General features: G+C 48.7%; 2 protein-coding genes and 1 long non-coding RNA gene across 3 annotated transcripts; 2 read left to right on the top strand and 1 right to left on the bottom strand.

Moving 5' to 3' along the window:
• Positions 1 to 4,518: 4,518 nt before the first annotated feature.
• Positions 4,519 to 9,856, top strand: LOC133506038 (uncharacterized). The gene is made up of 2 exons (XM_061829756.1): positions 4,519 to 8,854; positions 9,732 to 9,856. Exon 1 carries the CDS (start codon positions 5,912 to 5,914, stop codon positions 7,706 to 7,708), a length of 1,797 nt encoding a protein of 598 aa, XP_061685740.1. The 5' UTR covers positions 4,519 to 5,911; the 3' UTR covers positions 7,709 to 8,854; positions 9,732 to 9,856.
• A 770-nt stretch (positions 9,857 to 10,626) lies between these two features.
• On the top strand, positions 10,627 to 12,433 carry LOC133506040 (uncharacterized). Its single transcript, XM_061829762.1, has 3 exons — positions 10,627 to 11,360; positions 11,436 to 11,629; positions 12,097 to 12,433. The coding sequence occupies exons 1-3, from the start codon at positions 10,627 to 10,629 to the stop codon at positions 12,180 to 12,182; spliced, it is 1,014 nt and encodes a 337-aa protein (XP_061685746.1). The 3' UTR covers positions 12,183 to 12,433.
• A 743-nt stretch (positions 12,434 to 13,176) lies between these two features.
• On the bottom strand, positions 13,177 to 17,905 carry LOC133506042 (uncharacterized). The gene is made up of 3 exons (XR_009796386.1): positions 15,892 to 17,905; positions 15,701 to 15,800; positions 13,177 to 13,705 (listed from the first exon to the last, which is right to left on the bottom strand). It is a non-coding gene; the product is annotated as an uncharacterized LOC133506042 (long non-coding RNA).
• Between the last annotated feature and the right edge of the window lie 347 nt (positions 17,906 to 18,252).

The raw sequence follows: 18,252 nt of genomic DNA, 5'->3' as shown, positions 1-18,252 counted from the left end.
CGGTGTCCCGAAGCGTGCAACCCACGTGCCGATGAACGCCCGGGCCACGTCTGACGACGTTGTCGAGGAGAGGGGAGCGGCTTCGGGCCAGCGGGCCGTCCTCTCCACCATGGTAGGTGAAACCGTGCGAGGGAGGAAGTGGACCTACCAAGTCGACGTTGACGTGGTCAAACCTCCTCTCGGGGACAGCGAAGGGCTCCAAGGGGGCTTTTGTGTGGCGATGCACCTTAGCCCGCTGACAGGCCACGCATGAGTCGACCCAGGCCTGCACATCTTTCTTGAGACCGCGCCACACGAACTTCTGGGCCACCAGCCTCACGGACGGTTTCCTTCCGGGGTGGGAGAGGTTGTGGACCGCCTCGAAAACAGCTCTTCGCCAGTTTGCAGGGACCAGCGGCCGAGGCTGGTCAGCTGAGAGGTCGCACAGCAACCTGACGCCCGAGTCACCAACCGCGACTTCCTCCAGGCGCAAACCCGTGTCAGAAGTCTTGAGGGCCTGCACCCCGTGGTCCGAGGCCTGGTCTGCGCTCATGCGGGAGTAGTCGAGACCCAGATGCACAGTGCCGACGATCGCCCTGGAGAGGCAGTCCGCGACCACATTGGATTTGCCGGCGATGTGTTGGATGTCCGTAGTGTACTCAGAGATGAACGACAGTTGGCGTTGCTGGCGGGCGGACCACGGCTCGGCCACCTTGGACATGGCGAAAGTGAGGGGTTTATGGTCCACATATGCCGTGAACTCACGGCCTTCCAATAGGGAGCGGAAGTGGCGGATCGCCAGCCAGAGGCCGAGGAGCTCTCGATCGAACGTGCTGTATTTGCGCTCCCTGGGGACCAGCTGACGGCTGAAAAAGGCAAGCGGTTGCCAGGCGCCGCCAACCCACTGTTCGAATACGGCTCCAACAGCGTAGTCCGATGCATCGGTAGTGAGAGCGACAGGGGCCCCGTGGGTCGGGTGAGCCAGCATAGCGGCTGACTCAGTGCGGCCTTCGTAGCCTCGAAGGCTTCCATCCTCTCGGCCGTCCATTCAACGTCCCGGTTGGGGGCCTTGTCTTTAAGAGCCTCATAGAGCGGGCGCAAGATGTGGGCCACCCGGCGGATGAACCGGTGGTAGAAAGTCACCATCCCCAGGAACTTCCGGAGGCCCCGAGCCGAGCGAGGTCGGGGAAAAGCGGAGACGGCCTCCACCTTTGCCGGAAGGGGGGCGGCGCCGTTCTTGTCTATGAGGTGCCCGAGGAACTGGATAGAGGGCACCCCGAAAACACACTTCGCCGGGTTGATGATCAGGCCATGCTGCTCAAGTCTTGCGAAGAGGTCGCGGAGGTGCATCAGATGTTCATCCTCCGAGGAGCTGGCGACGAGGATGTCATCCAAATAGACGAACACAAATGGCAAGTCCCTGAGCACAGAATCCATTAAACGCTGGAAAGATTGTGCCGCGTTTTTAAGACCAAACGGCATCCTCAGAAACTCGAACAGTACAAACGGAGTGATTACAGCTGTCTTGGGAACGTCTGAGGGGTGCACGGGAACCTGGTGATACCCGCGCACCAGGTCGACCTTGGAGAACAAGATTTTGCCTGCCAGGTGGGCTGAGAAGTCCTGAATGTGTGGAACAGGGTAGCGGTCGGGCGTAATGGCGTCGTTAATGCGGCGGTAGTCACCACACGGTCGCCACCCACCACTCGGTTTAGGGACGATGTGTAGTGGCAAGGCCCACGGGCTATCCGAGCGGCGGACGATGCCCAGACGCTCCATGTTGGCAAACTCGGACTTAGCGACTGCTAGCTTCTCGGGATCAAGCCGTCGGGCCCTCGCGTGGATCGGGGGGCCCTTGGTCTCAATGTGGTGCTCGACCCCATGTTTAGTCGTGGCAGAGGAGAAAGTGGGCCGTGTCAAGCCAGGGAACTCACCAAGGAGGAGTTGGTACTTGGTGCCGTCCGATAGCGAACTGGAGAGACCACCATAAGTCGCCTCATTGCGGACGCAGGCGACCGTGGAAAAAGTCAGTGCATCCACCAGACGGCCCCTCTTAACGTCCACCAGCAGCCCGTGGGCACAAAAAAAATCAGCGCCGAGGAGAGGGAATGAGACATCCGCAGTGACAAAGTCCCATGTGAAGCGCTGACTCCCGAAACACAAGTCCACAGTCCTCATGCCATAAGAGCGGATAGGGGAGCCATTAGCGGACAGTAGGGGTGGCCCATGAGTCCCGCCAGCAGCGTCCTCCGCAGTGGCCGTCAGGACGCTCCTCTGGGCGCCGGTGTCGCAAAGGAATTTGCGCCCGGAAAGGTTGTCCTTGACGAACAGCAGCCGGCTCTTCGCGCCCACGCTCACGGCCGCTGCGAAGCGTGGGCTTTGGCGTTTCCCGACGCGTCGTAGTTGCAAGGGGCGCGGCACCTCTTCGCTTTCGCACCGAAACGGGCATGGAAGTAGCACAAGCCTGTGCCAGCACGGCCGTCGGTGCCGAAGGGGCCCCTGCTGGATGCCACCCCCGCGCCCGAAGGTGAGTAACTGCGCGTCGCGGCCAGCGTCTCAGGGGAGAAGCGCTGGGTTGCCAGGAAGAAACGGTCGGCCTCCTCGGCCAGGGCCCGGGGCTCAGTGACAGTACTGTTCGCGAGCGCCGTCTGAACATGCGGTGGCATATGCCTGAGAAACAGTTCCATGAAAATGAAATTGGGCTCTTCCGTGCCCAGCAGGTTTAGCATCATTTCCATGAGTTCGGAAGGTTTGCTGTCCCCCAGTCCATCAATAGCCAACAGACGTCGGGCACGTTCCGGCCGTGAAAGCTCAAAAACCTTGAGAAGGTGAGCCTTGATCCCACCATACTTATCTCGGGCCGGGGGAGAGTTGATGAAGTTCACTGCTCTGGCCGCCGTTGAGCTCCCGAGTGCTGAGACAACGTGGTAGTAATGCGTGGAATCATCTGAGATCCCGCGGAGGGCGAACTGAGCCTCTGTCTGTGCGAACCACGCTGCCGCGGACGTCTCCCAAAACTCCGGCAATTTGAGGATGGCGGTTGCCATGTTCGTTTCAGTCTCGAAAACGCCGGGACTGACGTCGGGGTCACCAGTGTAGCGCCGGAGAAAAGGAGTCGGAGGCGGAGTGTCGGACACAGGAAAAGAACTTGCTGTATTGTTCGACATCACCAAACTAATCGCATAACGGCGGGAACTCTCTTAACCTTTTTCTCCGGAAGCGCAACAACAAAAACAGTCCGTGCGGAACCCCGCACCCCAACTCGAGGTCCCGCGGGTGAATTATGTAAACACCACAATCCAATCTTTGCTGGATACTTTATTAACGAGGTGTCATCAAGGAATGGGACTTCTGTCCGTATTTGTTTCACACAGTTGTTGTTGTTCCTGGACAAAAGTATTCAATTCACATGTCTTGAATTAACAGATGTAAGGACTGCAACCACATCCTCCCAATTGTCTTCACAAAAAGTAGAATAGCAACCTGTGGGTTAGTTTCAGTGTGGTACAAATAGATGGACATGAGGGTCAAGAGCTCACTCTAAGTTATATTCTAATCCTTAAGATGACAGTATTATCATCTTAATATAATTACTTAAATGAAAATTGTAAAATTAAATTAAGTTTGTCTTGTTTTAATCAATAGTTAAGCCTAGAATTGCACAGATGTGTAAACTGGTGCTGATTTGTACTACATATTGGCTAATAAAGGAATATAAGAGTTTGATCTTAAAATAGTTCATTAGATGTTGATGCATCCTGTGTATGAAAGTGTGAGACTGTAAAGTGCTGAGTGTGTGACTGGTGGAACGAAACAGGGTATGTGGTGCAAGAATGTGCAAGAAGGGAATGTTTTAGAACAGACGGTGCTAACTGCAAGGATGGTGCGGAGACGAGAGGACTCAGAGGCAGTTGGTGGAAAAACTACTGTCAGGAAACCACCACCAGGAGGAGCCAGCACGCGATTCTGCAGGGGAGGAGTCGGGCCAACATCCGACGGACCAAAGGAGACCAATGAGAGAGCGCCAAGGATACCTGAAGGAGACACAGAACCAATAGTGAATCAGTAGATTGTACTTTAAAATTGTTCTGGGAAACTTGGATGTAGAGTACGTCTGCTGGTGGCAACAGAGACGTACAGGGTTGTAATGAGAGGGACCCGAGACCCAGGTGTGTGTTGAAGGACTAAATCCACTCGTGTGTGAAAATGTCGGCTTCCTGATACCTTTCTATTGCAGAAGAGCGCACATATTGTTGGATGAGTGGCAGTTGGGTAAGGTCACAAATTGGAGTCAGATTACTAACTTAAGTTTATGATGGTTTAGAAATAAAATTACAACAATGTATGGTGACCCCGACGTGATGCAAGAGAGGTAAAAGAAGTCCGGGACTTCGAGAAAAACCACAAGAGTCTGGAACACGGGTCAGGGACCCACGTCCACACCAGGTGACGACCTGACAAAGGAGCCACGTGTCCGACCGTCTTTCCTCTTGGGCCCACAGTGAAACAAGGTAAGCAGACTCCTTTTCAAATTCTGCACATTGGCAACGCTAAATTATAAGAGGAAGGAGGAGGCATCGCGGAAGTTGTTTGAAGGACAAAGGGTGCAGAGTGAGGAAAGAGAGATGTTAGAGGAAGTGATGACGGGGACACGGAAACATGGGCAGGCAATGCCCAGCGACGCTGATCACCGCGAGGAGGAAATGGAAAGTGATGAGGAAGACGAGGTGGTGTTACATGAACAGCGGCAGATGCTCAGAGCGTTGAGTGAAGGAGAGAGGCTGGGCGATAGTGAGGAGAGCATGTCCAGGGTGGAGCGAGGCTATAATACGCGTAGTAAAGGGAAAATGATGGCACAGCAGGAGCAGCCTCAAACAATGGCACCCCTAGTGGTGACTCATGCTGGCCGTCACTATGAGCCTTTGGTGCTTCGGGATGTGGCTGCATTGGTGGAAAAATTGCCCCCCCCCCCCCCCTGCATAAAGGGGCACGAGCCTGGATTACTAAATTCTTAGCTGCCATGTCAGGACAGGGAGTAGCATTGGGGTATTTTAGACAAGCCATTTTGGGATCATGTTCCCTGATTCAATTACAGAATATTGAGGGGGCAGCTGGCACCCGCCAGTTGGGGAGAGAAACGTCCCTGGCTGAGCTCTCGGAGGCGTTGTTTCGGGAGCTGAGGGCGGCCTTTCCCTCCCCAGGGTATGTGGTGCCAACAATTTTCAATTATGGAAAAGATGTGACTCCCGAGCAACATTATGCTCAGGCATTGGAGCTGTGGATTGAGACCACAGGTAAACACCCAGGCAGCTACCCTGAAGCTGAGATGATGTTCACGACGGCGATGCTGAACGGCCTCCCAAATGAGGTGCAAGCGATTATGAGAATTGATCCGGACATTTTGGTCTGTCCGGAACAGAGATTTAAGAGGCATTTGATACACCATTGCCGCATCTACATGGAAAAAGCAAATAAAGATCAAAAGGAAACTGATGCTCTGGCGACTAGTTTGGTTAAACTACAGTTGGCAAAGTTGCATGGTGAGGCAAAACAAGAAAAGGTTAAACAAAAACAGATGTATCAAACTCCAGTGGGGGCTGGACGGGGCCGAGGCCAAGGGTTCCGTGGTGGATACAGAGGGCGTGGTTGTGGCGTCCCCCCAGGTCGGGGGCGGAATGGGTTCGCTCCAGGGACTTGCTTCAACTGCGGGTCCCCTGATCACTGGGCACGTTATTGTCATGGCAACCCACCACCACCAGGGGTGGAGCAGCACAACCAGCAAGCAGAGCCACCACACCAAGGGGGACCGCAGCAGCCCCGCCCGTGGCCACAGCCAAATCCGCGGGGTCAGTATTACCAAGCCGACCCGTGGTACGGCCCGGACGAATAGGGGGGCCTGGGAAGCTCGGAAAGCACTGGCCAGGCAGAGCCAATGCTTCAGTTGACAGTGGTGGACACTCCGGTCCAGATGTTGGTGGACACTGGAGCAACACATTCATCAATCAACATGCCACTGCCAAGTACAGCGTTGTCGAGACGAGTTACAACGTTGGTCGGCTTCTCGGGACGTCCTCAGACTCTGCCCTTTACCCGGCCATTGAAAACGGAAATCACAAACACTGGACAGAAACTATATCATTCATATGTTCATGCAATGGACACACCCATCAATTTAATGGGCAGAGACATGTTGTCAGCATTGAGAGCCCAGATATTGTGTGGCGAGAAGGGACTTACAGTGACATTTCCTGGCGAACAGGTTCTGGAATGCTCCCAGCCTGTGACACCTAGGGGTCAGTGGTTGATGGCACCACTCCCCACAGTACCTGAAACGGCACCGATCTACTGGGCTAGATTGAATCCTGAGACTCCACTTGGGGGAGGTGTCTACTCCACTTCCCTCCTGTGGAAACCGTGGATCCAGGCATTGGCACCGTACCACCCCCCAGTGGACCCATTGCATTGCACTCTATATTACGATAGGGATTCGGATGAAGTATATAGAGATGCGTTTGAAGAAATCGAGGGAGTTGATTGGACACTACAGTCACCATGCATCTTTGTAGGCCCAGAGGGAGTGGCAGCGAATGTGCAGTTGTCGCCAGAGCAAGAACAATGGTTCAAAATGGGTGAGGAAGGTCTGCCCCATGTAACACTGGCTGTGTCGCCAGGCCATGAGCCCCGCCAATTGGGGCCCATGGTGAAACGATTAACACAACAACATGACTGGATGATGACTGAGATTCCAGATGTGTGGCATTCGGCCACAACCAAAAGTTACAGGATAATGGCAAAAATGGTAGATGAGTCAGACCTTGAATTGGTCTTCCTGGACCGCCATCATGGGCGGGAACTGACGCACCATGAGTCTGCACTGGCGATGCTGGATCAAATGCCACAGACCTTGTGGTCACATGGTCCATTTGATGTTGGTTTTTGTCATACGGTTCAACCGATCCAATTGGAAGTTGATTGCTCCATTCAGGTCCGCCGTCCTCAATATCGATGGCCGAAGGAAGCAGACAAAGGTATGGAGGACACAGTGGCAGGATTGTGGGATGCGGGGGTGTTGGAAACGTCGGCGTTCTCTTGGAACACACCTCTGAGGCCGGTCCAGAAGGCTGATGGGGTGACATGGAGGATGGCCCACGATTTGCGGCCACTGAATGATATAACTATAACTCCAGTTTTTCCAGTTCCTGACCCCCATCGCATCCTGTCCTCCCTGGATCCTCAGAAACAGTGGTATACGGTAATTGATTTGGCGAATGCATATTTCTGTTTACCACTGGCTGAGTCAATACGACACGTGTTTGCAATTTCTTACAAAGGGGTGAAATTGCAGTACAAACGACTCCCACAGGGCTTCAAGAATTCGCCGGGAATCTTTAATCAGGTATTGAAGGACTTCTTATTTTCATGTGAACTATCCCAAGGCTCAGTGCTCCTGCAGTATGTGGACGATCTCCTCATTGCGGCCGAAACATCCAACCAGTGTGTGGAAGCCACACGAGCAGTGCTGTTGAAGCTTGCGGACCTGGGCTTCAAAGTGTCAAGGAAAAAGTTACAGTGCTGTCGTAAGTCTGTGGTTTTTCTGGGGCGTGTCATCACACCAGCCGGTTTGGCTATGTCCCCTAATCACCGCAGCTCCATCTTGCGACACCCACGTCCAGAAACAGTGCTGGACATGCTGTCTTTCTTGGGATTGTGTGGCTACAGCCGAGCCTAAATCCCATGTTATGTGGATAAAACAGCAGGCCTGCGGGCCCTGGTCAAACAACAAGCGGTCTGAAATTTGAAGGCCACATTGCAGTGGACCCCTGAGGATGATGCATTGTTTGTGCAACTAATTCAGGAATTGGCATCAGCAGCAGCTTTGGCTACCCCAGATTACACTAAGGTGTTTCATTTACATGTAGCCATTAGTGAGAAGACTGAATGCGGCATTGTACCAAAGACATGGGACAAACAGGGCAGTTTTATTGTATTGTAGTGTCCCATTAGACGGAATTGAACAGAAACAAGCAGACTGCGTTAGGTACGCAGCGGGCCTAGCAAAGGTCCTACAGAAAACGGCACATGTGGTCATGGGGTATCCCGTCCAGGTTTTAACAGACCATGCGGTGTCAGCTTTTGTCGCATCGGTGGCATTTACGTTGACACCCCTAAGACAAACACGGATAATGAAGACATTGACGGCACCAAATGTTACGTATCTGCATGATGGTGTGAACATGGCTAATCACCTCCTGGAAGGGGCACGAGTGTGCTCTGAAAGTACAGAAAGATCAAAAGGTCCGTGAGGACTTGTATGCGGAACCATTGGAAGGTGGACGGGTTATGTTCGCGGATGGGTGTTGTTGGCGTGCCAAGGATGGGACACTCCACGCGCCAGTGGTGGAGTGGAAAGGTTCTTTCTTCCTCCCGGTGACAGCTCAGAAGTTGACAATAAAACCCTCCGCCCAGGCGGCTAAGGTGTTGGCTCTGGTGTTGGCCTTGGAACAGTGTCCAGGACAGCAATTAACTGTATACACTGATTCGGCATATGCAGCGTCGGCTGCCCTGATTGACCTAAAGGGGTGGCTGCACAATGGCTGGCTAACAGCGAAAGGCAAAGAAATTGCTCATAAAACTTTGATGGAGCGATTGTATGAAGCAATTAAGGGTCCCCACAAATTGGCGATTGTAAAGGTCCCGGGACACTCAAAGGCCAACACCATGGTGGCAAAAGGTAATGAGAGGGCGGAAGAAGTGGCTGGGTACACCCCTCAGGACGAGATGATGTTAGCAACCACGGCTGTGGTCTGGGATGGGGAACCCCTGGATCTTCCAGTGGCACCCGAGGTTACACTGGAGGACATTATGGAAGCACAAGGTAAGTCGTCGCCGGAACAAAAATCTATGTGGATTGCATCAAAGGCGGTCAGGCGATCGGATGGTCTTTGGGTGGGTCCCAGAGGCCAGCCGGTCCTCCCTGAAGGACGACTCATGACCTCGGTGTTGACTGAGGCCCATACAGTGGCACATGTGGGGCCTCAGGCAATGCTTCCAAAACTTCGTCAGCGGTGGCATCCAAGGTTGCAGTAGGTGGTCTGGCAGTTTGTGGCGGCTTGTGAATTATGTCAAACATTTAATGCACGACCGACATTGAAACCCAAGCCAGGGGCATTCTCCCCTGTGGCCTGGCCTGGAGCAGAAATTGTAATTGACTTCACGGACATGATTGACAGGGTCAACGGGAAGCGGTTCCTTCTGGTCATTGTGGATTCTTATTCACGCTGGCCGGAGGCGTAGCCGTGTGCAAGGGAAGACACCACGTCAGTCATTAAAGCTTCGGTGAATCATTATATTCCGACACATGGTTTTCCTGGTTTAATCAGATCTGATAATGGGACACATTTTAACAACAAAGCAATGGCTAAAGTGGAGGCGCTGTTAGGGCTGAAGCATCGCTTTGGGTGTGTGTACCACCCCCAGAGCCAAGGCAAAGTTGAAAGGTTTAACAGGAATTTGAAAGAAAAATTGGCTAAGATCATGGCTCAAACAAAAATGACGTGGTTGCAAGCTTTGCCCCTAGCCCTGTTGGTCGTCCACCAAACTGTTCACAAAATAACAGGTTTTGCGCCATTTGAACTGTTAACTGGTCTCCTAATGCCAGGGCCTGCCTCCATTTTGGTCCCGCCAGTTGACGTACCGACACCTGATTTATCACACAATGCATACTGGAAGTAACTTCATTCACTTGTATCCAGTGTGTCTGCGCAGGTCACAGACAAGGCGGTTGGAGATTCGTCATCAGCATCACCGGAGTCGGACATCACTCCGTATGTCTACCTCCGGGTGCTTTCCCGGAAGTCGACTGAATCTTGCTGGAAAGGACCGTTTAGGGTTCTGGCTAGAACTTCACACGCCGTCCAATTGGAGACTAAAGGACAAAAGTGGTACCATTACTCACAGTTGCGCCCGGCCCCAGACTTTGTGCCTGCCACTGATGAGCTTAAAGGTTGACCCCCCGGACGGGCAGGTCAAGAGAGGGAATGTGAAGATGGCGAGAATTGGATCAAAGTCGGACTCGAAAGTGTCTCAACAAAGACGACGACGATGCAAATTGTCATGATCCTGCCGCTTAAGCATGAGCTGTGCAGGTGCCCGCGCGGCTGCGCTGATTGGGAGGCGCACACCTGCTCCTCATGCGGGCTGATCATCCCCCGTATATATAGGACCCGGTGACGACTGGTCCTGGGCCAGTTCGTTGAGCTTTATGTCCCGTTCCAGCACTCTCGTATTCCTGACTGAACCTGTGTGTACCGACCTCCGTCCGTTCTCTGACCAACCTTGTAAGCCTGACTCCTTGACACTTCTGTCTGCGTTGATTGTTTCCCCGTGTACCGACTACTGCCTGCCCACTCATCTGCTCTCTTCGCCCGACGCCCCAACAACCGCTGCTGCACCGGACTGCCTGCTCGATCCCCGAACTCTGCATACAATAAACGTGTCTCTTCTTGAACTACCTTGCGTCTTCAGAGTTCCTGCATTTGGGTCCTACCTCTCGTTCCGATGGGACGTGACACAAATGTTTAACTTTATTGACTATTTTGCTTGCTGGCTTCTCCTTTGTGTGGACTATGTTGGCGTTTGAATGAATATATGGTGCGGGATGACAGAAGTGATGGAGCGAAAGGAGAACGAGTGATGGTGTACCATTCCTGTAATGGAACGGTATGGTATGAAGCAGAGCAAGATGGTGGTAAGACGCTGACACAGACACAACAACTCCTGCTAAATCTGAAGTGTAAACAACCGACACAGGTGAACGCTTGGGTGACAATTTTCAACTGGACTCAACAATGGCTTGATTTGTTAGATAAATTGGACAATTATCAACCACAGTACCAGGACTGGCCCTTGGTACGCCCACAGGAACCTAGAAGGAGAAGAGAGGTAAAGTCAGAAAATGAGTGGGAGAAAAAGGGCTACCAGCCTTGGATAATAGGCTGGGCATACAATAATTCGGTGAGAGTAACAGTGGCTCCTAATGCAACTACCCAAGTAAATATACCAATAAAGGCATTGGAGGGTCTACGCACGCTAAGTAACAAAATGAAGGAGCACTCAGGTGTGGACACCAGTTGGTACTCTGACTGGTTAAACGTCTTTGGCAAATACAAAAGCTTGATTGCATCAGTACTGATTTATATCGATGTGTTTGCTGCTATTATGGTGTTATGCGGATGTTGCTGTATTCCATGTATCAGATCATTAACTGTTAAGACAATTAAACGCACGTTGGGGCCACTCCCTCCGGGTGGCCAGTACATGATGATCCCTCAGAAGGACCCCCAGGAGGCGGAGACTGCTGTGGCCCTCCGGGAGTCTGGGATGTGAGTATGTGAAGGTGGCCTCAGGGACCTGAGGCCATGAGGAGGGAATGAAATTTTCTACTGATTTTCTACTAGAATGGCTCGGCTCGGCTCTGTGATAAGCCACCTTGGCGCCGAAAATGACCGACCCTGGGCGACAAGGCCGGCAGCCGTGGTGGCTCGTCACGGCACCGGGCCGCGATGGCTCATCTCCGCCACGGAAGTGGATCGGACGCGGAGGCGGTTTGGCTGTGATCACATATCATCTGAATATGGCACGAAACAACAGGGTAATATTGCCCCGGTAACTTCACTCAGTTGTGTGATGTTCTCTTCTTCGTAAAGAGCTTCCATGTCAGAAGGGGCGTGTTCGTCTCCCATAGTAGGGTCCACCGCGTTTTGAATGCCAAATGTCCGGGGTGACGTCACAGACAGGGGATGCAGCCAATATAGCGACCATTTGGATGTCGTTGAATGACACTTCCACATCTTTGCGCATGGATGACGCGCTCTCCACTCATATTTTATTTTTCGTATAGACATTGAAGTAAATAATGTTAGAGATATTTTTAATTACAATATCTATTTTAGAATAATTATAGGGATGACACTTGACCTTTAAGTGCAACATATGTACTCCAATTGTTTTATGAAATGTGCGAGCAGATTTCATCACTTTTTAATTTGAGAGAACTGCAGGAAGTTGTTCACCTCTGCATTCACAGAATTTTCACAAGCAGAAATGCTGCATCTCCAGGTAGGCGCCCAGTGATGATGTACACCTTACCTGAACGTTTTGGAGGCAGAGTACTTGAAAGAGGTATCTCAAGAAAAGATCTGTAGAGGGGAATGCCTTCAGAGAGGACTGTACCCCTGTGACGATAGTGCTTCACATCTGTTATCTTGCCATGACAGAAAACAGCCTTCATCCACCTACCTCTGCAGAGGAAGCCATCGAGCTTTACATGTTCTTGCATGCTTTCATACAAATGCAATTTCATTATCACAATCTGCTCTACAGGATCAAATGTCATACTCATGGAACCCTCCAAAAATGGTCGAGCTCAGTAGTGAATATTCTCCAAATGGACATCTCCACGTTGTCCCCCGTGTATCTTTCTGTTCCAGAAAAGTAAACTTTCAATGTGTGCATGAAAAAAAACATGTAAAATCTTGGGTGCATTGTCTATCATTTATAATTAAAACTTTCAAAAACATTGTGTCTGGTAGTATGTAATGTATCTTCTTTTAGCTTTTCCCATTAGGGTTCACCACAGAATGCCATTTCAGATGAAACACTCATATTTGTTAAGCAGAGTTTTTAATGCCAGATGTCCTTCCTGACACAACCCCTCAGGTGGAGTGGAGACCACAGTGAGATATGAACTCAAGACCCATGGTTTACCAAACCAACGCGGTAACCACTGAGCTATGGGGCCTCCTGGTGGTACATAATCTAATGATTGTAATACCGTGTATGCTCAAATGTAGCTCATACTATATATCCTGATACCGAGCAGTGAAACCTTTTTCTGTTTTGATACTATGTTTTTATTATAGCACTAAGGAATGATACCTTCCTAATTTTTAGGAGGCGGGGTTCTCCTGTGGATTGACTGTCTGTGTAATCTGCAGCAAAACAATTAGATGTAACAACATTTTGTGGATATTAGTATTTGCTTATTATGTCATCGATCTACCAAACAAATCAGGTCAACTATTGTATTTGCACTGCAGAAATTTGAATGCCATTTCACTTTACATTAATGGTAAAATGCAGTAGTCATCAAACGTTCAACAAATGAAGCATACTCATGAATCTTTTAATATGGCAAGTTCTTTATTGGAGTTTGCACAAAGATACCTGTAACTCTTGTCAATGCAAGCACACATGCAACGCAGCTGGAAACATCGTCTCACAGAGCACGACCCTTTAACTACAGGACACACAATGTGTTTGGGAAACAAAACAAAAAAACGACCTTGTACCAGACTCACAAACACTGTCTTATTAGGTAGAGATTCAAATTCCATTCAAATTTAAGAGTAAAAACACAATGGTGTTTATAACACAAACATTCCCATCCCAAATTGAATTGTTAACTGTTGATAGGGTAGACAAAAATTTTCACAATCACCCTGTGCTTGTGTGAGTTATTGTTTCTTCGACTACTCATACAGCACCTACACCAAGAAAATCTCCCATGGCCCACATTCACAGTTCAAACAATTATCACTAACTGAATAGAGAACAAACCTCTTTGTTTTTCCATTGAGAAACACCTTGCAGCAATCCTGTCACCACAGGCTGGAATGGAAAAGGCCAAAGCAGCATCATCCATTTCTCCAATAATCGAGGTGTCAATCTACATTAAAAAAGACAACATAAGACAAGATGAAACAAACTATTATCTCCAAGATTATTTACATCTGTGTTTCATACATGGACAACAAATTACAAATCCCAGATGCTGATGATAATGGACAGTGTAAAACAATAAAAATAAGATTTTGAAGCTGGCAATAATGTTACTTTGCTTATGTAACATCCATGAAAAATATGTTGTTCACTCCAGATAGTCAAGTCTACAACAGTTTGCAGAGGTTCGCTTTTTTTTTTTTTTTTTTTTTGCAAGTTCACTTATTTCATTTCTGCTGCACCATCTATCAGCACCTGAGTCAAGCCAATGTTGTACATGGATAGAGAAATCTTTCTCAAAGTTAAAATTTGTTAATTTCAGGGCTGCAACTATTGAGTAATACCATGCAGATTGAGCAATCATTGTCCTCGAGTTAGTTCAATATGATATACTGAAAGGCGGCACGGTGGCTCAGCTAGGAAGCATTGGCATCACAGTCCTAAAGTCCTGGCTTGGATCCCGGCCCCGCCTGTGTGGAGTTTACGTGTTCTTCCCGTGCCTGCGTGGGTTTTCTCCGGGCACTGCTGTTTTCTCCCACATCTCAAAAACATGCAACGTTAATTGGACACTCTAAATTGCCCCGAGGTGTGATTTTGAATGCAGCTGTTTGTCTCGATGTTCCCTGCGATTGGCTGGCAAACAGTTCAGGGTGTACCCTGCCTCCTGCCCGTTGACAGCTGAAGGTAGGCTGGCTCCAGCACTCCTGCGTCCCTTGTGAGGATAAGCGGCTAAGAAAATGGATTGTTACGCATTTCTATATCCTGCAAAAATGTGAAGAATAATAAACTCTTAATTTGATACTATAGAGCATTTCAAATACATAATTTTACTTCAGTTGGTCATATACATGTTTGCATTATAATTGGTCACAGTGATTGTACTTTCAGGCACAAAAATATAAGTGACAGGTATTTCAAACTGAAAAATTCAGTTATTTTCAAAACCCTTATCCTCGTTAGGGCACTGGAGCCTATCTCAGCTGACTTGGAGCAAAAGCTAGACTAGAACTTGGACTGGTAACTAGTCAGTCGTAGCGCTCACATTGACACTGTCACTGAATGGGAAATTAAACTATACTGCTTGCACCAAAGTCAGGGGAGTGTACCATGACACCATGAAAAATACATACTGGTATTTCAGTTAAAAAAATAAATCACCTAATGAAGAGTTTGGAAATGACCACTCCTTTTTTTAGATAAGCATAATAATTTAAATTATTAATTAATTAATTAATTAGATTATACTTAGTCCCCGCCTCCACAATGTCTTCTGTATTTTTCTTTTTGAAATTCAACATGCGAGCCCAAATGTAGTACCCAAGTGGTCAAGTTTTAGCCCACCGGCTAAGTGTTTAACACCCTTGGTCAAAAATGTATAGGTAAAAGTAAAATCAAATATTTACCCATCCTTTTCTTATCCACTTAGCCTCACTAAGGTAGCTAGACTAGAACTTGGACTGGTAACTAGTCAGTCGTAGCGCTCACATTGACACTGTCACTGAATGGGAAATTAAACTATACTGCTTGCACCAAAGTCAGGGGAGTGTACCATGACACCATGAAAAATACATACTGACTAAGGTCGCGGAAGTGCTGGACCCCAGCTGTTGCCAGCCAGTCGCAGAGCACATGGAGACAGACAACAGTGGCACTCACAATCACACCTAGGGGCAATTTAGAGTGTCCAATTCATGTCGCGTGTTTTTGGGATGTGGGAGGAAAGTGGAGTGCCTGGAGTAAATCTGCGCAGGCACGTGGAGAACATGCAAACTCCACACAGGCAGGGCCGGGACTGAACCCTGGACCTCAGAACTGTGAGGCCAATGCTTTACAGCTGCGTCACCGTGCCACCCTCAAATATTCTTTTGAATGTAAAATATGAGGAAATAATTTTAAAATCAATATACAGTATACCAGCAGGAAGAAATTCCCTGTTACTTACATGACCTTGCTTCATTTTCTACTTTCCTCATGGACACCTCTGTTGCTTGGAAATTCCCACTTGGCACAGGCAAGGGATTGAGGATGTAGCCATTACAATGCTGGCAATGAAAAAATGTAGGGAAAATGCATCATCTATACGTGTACGTGTCATCAAACATTTAATGTGCTTGTGGTGTTTACATAATTCACCTGCGGGACCACAAGTTGGGTTGGGGGGTTCCACACGGACTGTTTTGGTTGGTTACACTTCCGGTGTCAGAGTTAGTGGAGACTTCCCGCCGTAATGCGTTTAGTCTGTTGATGTCTGCCATTTAAACGAGGTTTGTTCCTGTGTTCGACACTCCACCTCAGACTCCTTTTCTACGGCGCTACATGCTCACATAAATCACCACTGTAGGGATTTGCGAGTTAGGACCCGACGCGTGTTCACGAGTTGAGGAAGATATGACTAATGATTAGAAAACGTTAACAGCAAATGGATTTATCAGGTTTGAGAATCTTCCGCCGATCGGCGAATTTCCGACTTTTTCAGACCAAAATGACCATTTTCGAGATAAGCGCAAATCCGTTGAGAAAATTTCAGGGGGGTAGGGTATCGTGCGCCTGCCTCTCGGTGGTGGGCTCCGAGTTGCAAGTTCAGCTTAATGCTAGCACAAGCACGACTATCTTATGCCGTTCTAACTTGCACGGTAGTGTAAATATTTGCATATTGCGGCAGATTACTCGATCGGACAACAGAGTTATACAGTATAACGAGCCAATCGTGTTAGTGGTTAATCGAGTTTCACCATTGCCATGTACATGTGTTCTCGGTTCTCAGAAATCGCAGTGTAACTTGTTAGCCAACTGATAGCACAAACTGAGCGACGGTGTGTTCATAGTTTTACGATGGCGAAAGTGTTGGGAAAAAAAGGATGACGATCGAGCGAGGGAAATTGACAAGGATGCTGGAATCAAAAACTTTCACACGGGCATGGCTTGGAAAAAGTGTAACCGTGCAGATAGGAGCAAAAACGGTATCAACATGTCTAACAGAACACAAACAAAAAGTGGACATTCCCGGCAAAGTGCTGTGCACTCTGTGTTCCGATACGAGCTCAACCTCCCCATCGACAGACATTTTTAGTGTTTTTCCAAATTGGTCATTCTCATCCCTGATTTATTACAAAGGAATGTGCAGTACAGACGCCCGGGTCTTATCTAGGTATCTGCCGCACACGGGACGTGTGTCTTCTGGCAGGATAGCCAAAGAAGAAGACAAAAGCTGCCCAGTAACACGAGGTTTTTATATGTATGGGTCCATGGTAAAGGTGGCTGCTGCCCCCCCCCCCCCCCACCGTCAGTCTGGTCCTGGGCCGGGATGGTAACTTTCCGCTCCTTATCAGGTGTCGTTTGTCTCCACGGCAACGCCTGAGAGAGGAGGATGGCACCAGCCGTTTTCTGCGTACAAAGATCAAGGAAAACCACCTGCTCCACAACACATCCTTGTCTGGTTAGCAAATGGGCAACACTTTATCTGTTGATTAAATGTATAAGGTCATATTTAAGCAAATAATGAAAGTGCAATAAAAGTAAAATACTCTTCACCACTAAAGGTTTTGCTGTGTTCTTGTGTGATGAAAGTCTTGACTGCTTATTCGTACACAATAACATTACTGACTCTAATAGTGCAGAAAACGAAACCTCAATGTGGGCTTTTATAAATTTTGTTGTTAATAGTATTTAGTCTGCTGGCAACGTCCCGTTTTATTTACAAGCTTACCTGGCCCATGTTAAACTAACACGCCTTTTGTGTTTGTGTGCTTGTAAACTAATGTTACAACGAATGTCTCGTTCTCCTTATGGAAGTGTAGTGCCATTGTATACATGTTATGATGAAACGCACGTTGTCAAGTCATGGATGAGTTATGAAAAGCATCAGTGAAACATAGTAACTGTTACATACATACCGATGGGACGTTGGAGTTCGTCTACTACTTACTTGTATGCAGTCCACAACCAAACTACAGTAGATGGAGTACCATAAAGTGTCAATAATTGTGTAGCTTGGCTGAATTGGACCCCTGAGCTAAACGCGTCGGTTGAAGGCGGAAGTACTCCGCCAGGAGTCACTTGTCGTTCACAGGTTCTCGCGTGAGTTCGATGTGCCCCGATAACTCGGGAAAAAAAATTGTCCGAAAAGCAGAAAAAAAAATAGCCCGAAAAGCAGAGGGAAAAATATGAGCCCGGAAAACGAGATTTTTTTTTTCATGTGACAGCAATACGCTTCCGTATCATTCACTCGTAAATAAGAAAACTTACAAAAAAATACTCCTTTAGATGACATTTCTTTAACGACCCTCTGCTCATGTGTCATTGTAGTTAACTCCTCAATTCACTAACAAACTCCTCTTCGTGTATAACCACATTCTTGGACCTGCGCACTAAGTAATTTTTTGAACTATTGTGCATGAAGTGCTGCCTAAAATGAATGATTTTTTTTTTTTTTCCCCTCTGCTTCCAAAGTAAAAGCTTTGGTCAAGTTGTCGTGAGATATAATGTTGTATTTGG

This window comes from Syngnathoides biaculeatus, chromosome 9 (genome assembly GCF_019802595.1).
Source record: "Syngnathoides biaculeatus isolate LvHL_M chromosome 9, ASM1980259v1, whole genome shotgun sequence".
Classification (NCBI taxonomy): Eukaryota; Metazoa; Chordata; class Actinopteri; order Syngnathiformes; family Syngnathidae; genus Syngnathoides; species Syngnathoides biaculeatus.
Note: the sequence above shows the minus strand (reverse complement) of the source record. Positions and strands in the feature narration are given on the sequence as shown.